At 46.5% G+C, this 10504-nt stretch overlaps 1 protein-coding gene across 2 annotated transcripts; it reads left to right on the top strand.

Annotated features, from left to right (window-relative positions):
* Nucleotides 1–4979: 4979 nt before the first annotated feature.
* meaf6 (MYST/Esa1-associated factor 6) lies at nucleotides 4980–10237 on the top strand. Of its 2 annotated transcripts, XM_036539079.1 has the most exons (8): nucleotides 4980–5147; nucleotides 6159–6274; nucleotides 6397–6484; nucleotides 6725–6770; nucleotides 7167–7356; nucleotides 8556–8585; nucleotides 9278–9311; nucleotides 9720–10237. In XM_036539079.1, exons 1-8 carry the CDS (start codon nucleotides 5058–5060, stop codon nucleotides 9726–9728), a joined length of 603 nt encoding a protein of 200 aa, XP_036394972.1. In that variant the 5' UTR covers nucleotides 4980–5057; the 3' UTR covers nucleotides 9729–10237. The 2 variants fall into 2 exon arrangements, with proteins under 2 accessions (XP_036394972.1, XP_036394973.1); XM_036539080.1 differs by lacking the exon at nucleotides 8556–8585 and having other exon boundaries at nucleotides 9720–10236.
* The last annotated feature ends 267 nt before the right edge of the window (nucleotides 10238–10504 follow it).

Genomic DNA, 10504 nt, shown 5'->3' with positions numbered 1-10504 from the left:
GTGGCCACTGATCCACATTACATTACATTACATTACATTACATCATTTAGCACACACTCCAGACGTTCCCCTTCTCCAGATGGAGGCGTCTAACACACGGTATCTGCAGGATGGGACTAACAGTCATATAATTGCATGCTCACAGAATTTAACATCTGGCTCCTTATCAGCGTCCCCTTCTGTGGTTTCTCATCTAATCCCTGGGAGGAGTAGCAGGAATTGGACAGAGATAACTATTATTGGTGTATTTTAGTCTTTGTTTCAGAGCCAAGCTTTTAAAGAGAGAGAGTGACACATACAGACTGAATAATCAACATTGAGCAATAACACCCTCAATCACTATCTGACTGATGAACCGGGGCGAACTACAGAGACAGCAAACCTCTTTGGTCTGTTGCGGAAGGTTGTCCGTGATGTCCTTTGAAGGACTGATTGCCGATTGGTTGGTTTTGGCATATGCATCAGATGTCAGATTCTAATGCTGGTCATGAGGTCAAACCTGCCCAGCTACCCCAACCTGCCCACACTTCTTCAACGCAAAGAAACACTGTCAGTGGGCAGCATCATTTGAAAGGTAAAAACAGGGAAAAACTGCTTCATAAATACATGAAGGTACACACTACTATCAATCTCAGGGGCATGAACTCTACGGGGCTCGAAGGCACAGTCCTTACGAGCATGGAGAAACTGCAGCACCAGCCTTTGTGTACAACACCACTCTGGTCCTGGAGAGGTGGAGGTGCCTGTGGTTATTGTTCCAACCAAACTCCTAATTTATGCAATTGGATCAATTACTAAGATAAACCAGTGCATGTGTCACTGTGCTCCAGGCACTCACTATTATACTACAAAGTGTGACAGAGCAGCAGTCCAGGAACAGAGTTTGCTAACCCTGCAAGATAGCTATGTTATTTCTCAGAGATATCGATGATTATGAATCTCATTTTGACCCCATATGGCGCGGTCCGCTGCACTGCATGAGGCCTGGTGCAGACGGCACTGTGAGGAGAGGGATCGTGGATTAGGGGTCGGGTTAGGGTTAGGGAAAGGGCGTAGCCTGCACACACCCCTGTGAGGAGAGGGTTGGCAGTTTAAGAGATTGTTCGCAATGAGAGCAGCAGCCTGAGTTTCCGGGCCGTGACTCCAAACAGCGTGATTCCATCCACGGAGCCTCGTCCAATCAGAGCGCAGGTCCAAGAACCGCCGAAAGCTGGCGCCTGGCATGGCCATAAAGTCCGAGGCAAAAATAAAAAAATTAAAAAAAAAAAACAATAATAATAATGATGTGTCATGGCCAGGGGGAATTTTATGAAACCTTGCGTTGCAACAGAAACAGCGGTTTCTCATTACCAGGGGGCAAGAGAACAGTAGAGCGCAACCGTAAATTCAGCTTTCAGCCCCTTCCTGACCGTAAATTCAGCTCAGGCACTGCAGAATGGAGCTCTCTCTCCTCTCTCTTTTTCCCTCCCCACCCTCTCTCTCTCCCTCTCTCTCTCGCTCTATCTTTCTCTCTACCCTCTTTCCATCTCTCTCTCTTTTTCCCTATCCACCCCTACCCTTCTCTCTCTATTCCTCTCTCTCTTTCCCTCTCCACCCCCCCATCTTTCTCTCCCCCTCTCTCTCTCTCTCTCTCTCTCTCTCTCTCTTTCTCCCCCTTTCCTGACCCTGATTCACTCCCTCCATTGTGTTCACACTGACGGGAAGTCAGGGCATGCGAGAGTTGAAGGCTTCCCCAGTTTGGCGTTCTCTCCCACCCTGTGGGCCGCGCGAGGGGTGCCACCCAGCGTGTGCCTCGCTCGCCCGCTCTGTCTGGGGCCGCACCCCCCACCCCCCTCCCCCCCCGCAGCCGGGGCCTGACTGTGCTCCGACACCCCGCTTCGCAGCGGCAGGCCTGGCCCGCAGAGCTCACCGTCGATCAAAGCCACCTGCTCTCGCCTGGGCCCCGCTCTCAGCTCCCTCCAGTCTGACGCGGCTTTCCTCGGCGCGCGCCCAGTTTGTTTGCATACACTCAGACCGTAAACAGCCCCCCCCTCCCCCAGCCGCGGCACACACCCTCACCCGCTGCGTCATCACCAGAGGGCCGCCGGAGGCCTCTGGAGTCTCAAACACACTGCATCTGTCACACACCCCCCATTAGCGCACGCACTGTTATTACCAATTTCTGCATCCCATTCAAGCCTCTCCAGATCTGGCTGAATGGCTTCCAGTTCTCCTCGCATGAACCCTGGGCTTCCCCAGAGAGGAGGCTGCTGCGTTTCTCTCTCTCTCCCTCCTCCTCCTCGCGAGGCAGCAGCGACTCGCTCTCTCTCTCTCACGGCTGTGGAGCTCGAACAGTCAGACCTGGGGGTGGGTTTGAACAAGGCCGTGCGGCTTGGAAGTGGGACAGCTCCCGGCAGATTCACATAATAAGCTAGCTCGGGATGCCTATGGAAGGGGCCTGCAGGCTGCGGAGGAGCTCTCGGGCCGTCCTGACGGAGCAGGCCAGGCCAGAATCCCCAGAGCGGCTCACAGCGGCTGTGCTCCACGCAGAGCACGGCACACCTCCTACACCCAGGCAAGGCCTCCAGATTTGTTACAGACGTTGAGGGATTGGAGTGAACACATTGTAACTTTTAAACACTCTCTCTCTCCCCCCGCGCTGTCGGACTGAATTGAAGCAGTGCTCTAACTCGAGGTGGCTCGCGGGCTCTCAGCTCCTCTTGAATTCTGCAGCGTGACGCAGCGTGAGATAAATGCACACCCCCTGCAGAGAGGACCCCAATCCATCACAGGGCTATTACCCACAATCCATCTGGATTGGCTGAGTGCTAAGCAGGTAGAGTGTGCAATGTATGACTCATTAAATCTTCTCTGTGTCATAGCAGAGACTATCCTGAAGGCCACGGGGCCATTCATGAAGATGAACTCACTGCTAGGTATGTGACAAAAAGACAAGGCGTGTTTGAGTTATATTCTAAAAGCCTGCACTACCATTTTATGAGGTATTCTTGGTGTGTCTATATTGTGGGGACTATCTGAGCATGCAGTATATGAAAGGAGGATCCAAAATATGTTTCATGTCATTTGTAGGCCTTGTTTTCTTTGACACAAGCCAACATCCACTGAACATGCACTGGCAACAGGCATTACTCTTGAAGACTGACTATTAACTGTGCATATCATGAAGGTTATACTGCCCTCTCTTGGACATAAACAATACTGCATTCAGAAATTGATGTGAAGCAGAGTAATGACAGTAATGACACTGTATGATTACACAAAAAGTGACCCATTCAAACACTAGCAGACTTTTTGTTCGGTTCATAATGTATAGTAAGAAAAGGTCCAGTGTTCCCATTCAAACTTTAAATGCAAGTACACAGGAACAATGTGTGCATACACACGCACGCACACACACACACACACAGATACACCAACTATACCACATTATTCACAGAGTGTAATGCACCCTTGGACACTTGACATGAACTTGACTCTACAGTAAACAATAATTATCATTTTCAGCCAGAAAGATGTTTTCAAATGAACCTCTCCGATACCTAAATCTTAATAATCTGAAGATTACCACTACACCACTGCAGCACCGTGACACATCAGAAAGGAGAAGGGCTGGGAACAGCTGGGCAGGGCACTTAACCCAGAATTGCTTCAGTAAATATCCAGCTGTATGAATGGGTATCCATCTGCTAATGTAATGTAATAATGAATAGGTCAATCACCAATTCATTTTGAATGAAAAATAATTACTTGATTCAAGAGAAGACCTCATTGTTTATTTACACAACCACATATGTAAGTAGTAATATTCTGGAACTTCAAGACCAGACAAAGTTTTCAACACCTTTGCCACGGGCTGAAAATTCTGGCACATTTCTTAATTAATAGTGCCATCTACTGGCTCTGTTGTTGCATTGCAACTAAGGCCTTTTCTATTAGTGTTGAAACCTGATCACCTTTTTGTTTTGTCAATTGTTTACTTGTAGATACTCGCTATACGTCTGTGATAACTAACGTTCTTATGCAGAGCAACCTACATAGGTTATAGCTCCTGTGTGCTACCCATTTATATTTACTGAGGCAATTGTGGTTTAAGAACTTTTCCCAAGGGTACAACCGCAGGGCCCCAGCGCGGAATCGAAGTTTCGACTTTTTGGTTACGACCCACACACGTTTTAATTCAAGGCACACTCCTTCTGTGCAAAGTGTGCAAAGCGCGTCGAACAAAGTGGGGTTCAGTGGGATTTTCTTGAAACTCACCGGTTATAACGACAAATGAACTGATTGGTTGAAAACCCACGTTTTTGTGCTTGGTTTTGCTGCCAGAAAGCAGGATGGCTTCGGATGATGAGCTGTCAAAAATTACTCACATGGGATTACTTTTATCTCAATTTGTGGCAATGCAGATTCTGGATTTTCTGAAATTGTTTTCACAGATCTCGATTACATGCTAGTCGCGTTTTCTGGAATATGCTCCAGGGTACCAGAATGAGCGCCTGTTCATTCTCAGCACTGCGCCCCTAGTGGTGAAATGAGCTAACTACCTCCAACAGGACATCACCGCTCACAAACCTTCAGAATCTGCCTGTATTGCAAGGAATCCAATATGCACATCTGACTGCAGTTTTTCTTTCTTTCTCGCTGTGCGTAGAAACTACCACTAATTTACTACCAAGCACTAATTATGGTTTACACTGCCGTTGATAACGTTACACGTATGGACTTGTTACCTGGCTCTGTCGCCTTTTAGGCGATTACCTATAATTTATAATGGTTGCACTTCGTGTTCTGTGCCAGATTTACAAATACTGTGCAATATTAGCTCCCACTACATACGTCTCAGACGTATAGCCCGTTGAATATCTGCTGAATATTTCTATAGGAATAGTTGTGTCACACTGTATTGTCGTGACGTAAAGGACCCACCCCCATCTTTCAGTCGTATTTACCGCCTCTTGTGGTTACTAACGGTAACGCTGCGAAGTTTGTCCACACGGGCGCCTTTTTGCGCTGGCCTAGCCTTTGTGTTTTTGTGTGTATTTTCCTTTCTGAGATCCGAAATGGCAATGCACGCTAAAGCTACACCGCCGCAGATCCCAGACACACGCCGGGAACTGACAGAGCTGGTGAAGCGGAAACAAGAGCTTGCGGTGAGAGACTCAGATGCCACGTCGATTCAGAGGCTTTTTGTACATTTTCAACGTAAACAAGAGCAGGAATAGGTTTTACATGTGTCGCGGCTAAGCGTTACGCTACGTGTACAAGCGCAACGTAACGCGATCATGCTTGCGTTTCTTTGGTAGAACTGCGTAGAGGTTTGTTGTGAATCGTACGTAGCTACGCGCGGGAGGGTGCTACCCCAGAGGCCCGGTTCTGGTGTGGTGCCATACCGTGTTGCGATTCAGGAAAGACCGCTGCTTGAAGCGGCCTGCGTCCACCGTTTAGCTGCCTAGCTAACAAGGCATTTGTTGTTGTTTCGAGGTGGTGTAGTAATATAGTTTGGGATAACTAAACTAATCACGAACCTGAAACGAATAACATTTAATTACCATTAACTAACAAGCTGACTAGCAAAGTTAGCTGCTCTGGTTTGTCAGTTGGCCATCTCAATTCGCTACCAGCTGTAGCTAGCTCTCAAGCTAGCTTCCTAGTACGCCCAGTTAACTAGCCAGCTAGCTTGTTTTGATGGACAGTGAATTTAAAATACTTTAATTTGTTGGATCGTTGTAGACTGCAGCTGTTCTACTATATATCAATACTACTGACCAGCTTGCTGCTGCCTGTTGCCACAGAAATGTGTTTAACTTCAGCACACAATAGCTAGCTACACCCACTTGCTCATCCAAAAGCTACTCCTGTTTGTATATACAGTATTATCTCATTTAGCTAGCTAGCTTGCTTACTTTTACACTGTTCACAAGCTTCGTGTGCCATTTAAGTAGTGTACCTTTGCAATACTAGTAATTAGCATAATTTAATTTGAAATATAGTGTCAATATATTTCAACTACGAGTTAACCCCATTGTTACTACGAGTCAGGCACACCTTTCAGGCACCAGTGACACTATGCCGCCGGATAGTTAACTTTACTGACTTGAGCTAATTATTGTTTGCTGGCTAACGCCGTAAAAAGCACTGATTTGTGGACTCGTTTGCTACAGGAGACATTGGCGAACTTGGAGAGACAGATCTATGCGTTCGAAGGGAGTTACCTGGAAGACACTCAGATGTACGGAAACATCATCCGCGGATGGGATCGTTACCTCACCAACCAAAAGTGAGGGGTGCTTTCTTCAGACTCCGTTATGCATTATATGAAAATGGTTGGAGAATTTCCTTTCACCTCGTTATTAATTTTTAAATTTCAAATTAATCTTGATTTTTAAAAATTCGTTGCAGGAACTCGAACAGCAAGAATGACAGAAGAAACAGAAAGTTCAAAGAGGCTGAGCGCCTGTTCAGCAAGTCCTCAGTCACCTCAGTTGCGGTGAATTATCTCTTATTTTCTTAATCAGTTTTGATCTTTTAGTATACATGCAGCAGGAGGACTGGCATTTAGTTTGGCTAGCAACATCCTTTTCCCCTACAGTCTTTAAATGCAGAACACTGTTTTAATTCAGTGAGAATGCGTATTGTATGATATTTTTTGCCCACTTTCATTCAATAATCTGTCAGCATTTTTACACATGGCTCATTTTGACTGCTGTCTTTTTTTCTGTCGTTGCAGGCTGTCAGTGCATTGGGAGGGATACAGGACCAGCTAATTGAAAAACGTGAGTGCCGTGTTTTGCCAGCTGCCCCAGCCGGGTGCAGGGGCGTAGTGCCTTTGGGTGTTGGATCTCAGTAATCTGTGGTCTTTAGCTCAGGGACCTAATGGCTTCTGTTGATGAGCCTTTGAGCACCAACCCCAGTTACACTTACTGTGCTGTGGGTGATGAGGTGATCACTGTGCTGTAATAATCACTGTAGCCGAGTTTGGCAAGTAACTGACACTCCCATCTCCAGGGTGACAATAAAAGTCTGATTGCTTCCCTTAGTTTGGGACCTTGGTCGCTCTCTCAGGAATGTAACGTTGTGTTTTGGTTTGGCGAGGGTGAGAGCCATGGTTTTAATCCTGCAGCAGACGTGCCCCTGACGCTGTCTCTGTCCCTGTCCCTCTGACCCCCCAGGAGAGCCCGGCAGCGGGACAGAGAGCGACAACTCCCCGGACTTCCAGAACCAGGAGAACGAGCCGAGCCAGGAGGACACGGAGGACGCGGACGGCACTCTGCAGGGCATGAAGCCCCAGAAGGCCGCCTCGTCCTCCTCGGGCAGTCACCACGGTAGCCACAAAAAGCGCAAGAATAAGAACCGGCACAGGTGTGTACAGGTGCCCGCCCTGCCTGCCGCCATCCCCCCAACACTCCCCGCCTCAGCCGGGGGGGGGGGGGGGGTGCTCATGATGCGTTGCTTTTGAGCAAGTCTGAAGCGTCTTCATTGGCATGCCACCTTTGGTCCCCCGATCTACAGCTTTTTAACTTTAAAAGACGCAACAGATGGGATTGAGCCTGAAACCAGCTGCTCTCCCGGCAGATTGAGCTCCCGCTGTCACTGACACCCTTCTCTGTCTCTGCCCTGAGGAACAAATCAGCTAACGCCTGAATGCAGTGTTTGGTCGCTGGTGAATCTTTCTGCCATTGTAGCTACAAAAAAAAAAATTAATAATAATTTTCCTATTCAAATGCATTGCTCTACCACAGTGGTTAGTGTTTGTATGCGTAGTATTAGCCTTTCTAACACAAACGGTTTGCTCAGTCCTTTTTCTTGGAATTTCCAGTATTTCCAATCAAGAAATTAACGCATCAGGTTTTATCATTTTATTATTTGTACCTAGTCATGCTAGCTAGCAGCACATGAGTCCCAGTCCTCCATATTTCATTCCCATGCTGTGAGGAACATATTGAAGCATGACCTCACGTAGAAACTGGTTCAGCTGCGTAGAACTTGTAGATGGACATTTTCAAACATCAGGAGCTATGAGTACCAGGAGGAAAGTACTTCTGTGGGGCCTGTAAGTGAATAAGAAAACACTGGACTGTGCTGGTAATGATGCAGGATGCAAGCCATTTTACCTGTGAGAAGATGCTGCTTTCCTCATTTCTGAAACGTATGTAATGATTACCTCTGAAAACGGCTTGTCTACAGTGGGATTTAAAGTGTGTAATGGAATAAGATTAAAATGTTTGCATGAAATAGTATTGGAAATTTGGTCAAAAGGGGTTCAGTAACACTTTAAAAAATGCTGATTATCCTCTCTGTGGCAAATGCCAAACATCCACTTCTAAACTGCACCTTTTGCCTGCTGCAGCTCGGCGTCTGATAATGGCTCCATTTTGTGCCTCTAGTTTTGGGTCATTGGCAGTCCAGCACCAGCTTTTGCCCTCACTCTGTACCCGAGAAGCAGAGGAATCTTGGCTTGTACTGTGTCAGGCTGTCAGAATGTAGCAGAAAGTCCCCAGAATCAGTAGCTGTTGTATTAATTTCTGCTGCCTTCTTCCTCCCCCTAACGCTGCTCTCAGCCCGTCTGGCATGTTTGATTATGACTTTGAGTAAGTTTGAATTTTAATTCAGTATTTCTGCTTCCTCCTCTCTCACTGTTTCATTCTCTCTCTTTTTCTCTCTCTCTCTCTCTCTCTCTCTCTTTGGTGTGTAGTCTTAGCTTTGAGCCATTCCATCGTTCCAAATGATTGTTTGTACAGTTCATCAATCAGACATCTTTTTTCTTAAACATTGGGTCAGTGTGAGTAATTCTTCCATTAAAATCACAGAAGCTGCCAAAGATTCAGATATTTTTAAAAACCAAGGCATCAATTCTTAAAATGGTGAACGGTATATGATGCCACCCAACAATCAAAGTATTGTATTAGGATTTGAATTCTGTGCTGTTGGGATCAGAAGAAATGATCAATGTTTAAGAAACAGGCCTCCTCCCAGCCGTTCTCATGTACTGACTGTTCGTTCCCGAGGCATGGTCTCCATTAGCCAGTAACTCGGGCTTCTGGCTTCTCCACTGCCCATGACTTCCCAGCTGAATCCTGTCGAACGGGAACAGGAAGTTCTGGGCAGAGGACAGCACTGAATCCCCTTCTCCAGTTTCTGTTTAGAGCTCTATGTGCTTCCATGGCGTGTTCTGTTGATTGCAGCTTGCAATCACCATGGTAACCAGTGGAGCCTTTCGCTTGTCTCCTCTAACCATGTAAACCTTGTTTTGTCTTTGTTGTTTTTTTCCTTTTCTCTGTAGAATCGATTTGAAGATGAACAAAAAGCCAAGAACCGTAAGTGACTCCATCTCAGATGAAGGCATTGGGGTTTTTTTGTGAAAAACTGTCTTTACATGAATCATTAAAACTGCTAAGAATAAAGTGGGGTGTTAAGTGTATGAGCCCCATAAGTGGCTGAACTGTAATATGGGGCCACCGCTCCACTCACTGCGGGTTTCAGGAAGTCCCATTCTGCTGTCAGCATGCCAGTTCCAAACAGGCACTGTCCATGTAGGCCTGCGGTGCTGTCATGTTCGAAACCAGGGGGGGGAAAGGTCACCATTGATGTCAGGGGTGCATGCTTTTATGTTACATTGGAGTTGTTTGGCACTGCTGAGCTTATTTATGATGATATATTTATGCATTAAAACTTCACCGCCGACTGAGTGGAAGCCCACTCAACGATGCTCTTTTGCCTGCCAGGACTACTAGACCGACAGACGACCAATGAGACGAAACGAGAAGGGACACCAGCGTCGGGGGGGGCTATCAGGAGCTAGTGGGAGTGGCCACCCGGGCGCAATCCGCACAGCAACGTGGACACTGACTCCTCAGTTAGTGAATTTCTCCTCAGAACTGCTTCACTGCGTTCCTCCTCCGTGGCTGTCTTATCCGTCGGCTACCCTTGCGTGTTACCTGTGCTGCATCAGGGGATCTTGGATCTCTCAGGTCTTGGTCCTCCTTGCCTCATTGTTAGGTGTCATAGAAAACCGACATGTGTTCATACGTGCCCCTCTCATTCCACCACCAGGGACAGTAGACTTTAGATCTGTTCAAAGCATGGAATCATTGCATGTAGAGCCTGATACAAATTGCGTAGCAGATCACATTTTATTTGTCGCATAACATTGATGATCCTGTATAAATATTACAATCAACATTTTTTGCGTCCATTGTGACCGCTAATTGGATTTTAAGGACGTTTCTTTGACTTTTTGTGGTTGTGTAGTTATCTGAGCGTTTACCTCATAGCTACATGATTTTTCTTTTTGTATTTTGTTTTGTATGCGTAAAAAAGTTTGTAAGAAAAATGTAATAAAAAATGTCAATGAAAATTGCATATGATTGTGTCAAGAGTGATCCATTTTATTGCACAGAAAATAAAGGATGCTGATTTTCAAGGAGAAGGGGTGGGTTGGCAGGGGGTTTGAAATGAGGAATGGATATGTGAATTTGTATGAACCACTTACAAACTTTGTACCTGTTTG

The sequence above is a fragment of the Megalops cyprinoides genome, chromosome 10 (genome assembly GCF_013368585.1).
Source record: "Megalops cyprinoides isolate fMegCyp1 chromosome 10, fMegCyp1.pri, whole genome shotgun sequence".
NCBI lineage: Eukaryota > Metazoa > Chordata > Actinopteri > Elopiformes > Megalopidae > Megalops > Megalops cyprinoides.
Note: the sequence above shows the minus strand (reverse complement) of the source record. Positions and strands in the feature narration are given on the sequence as shown.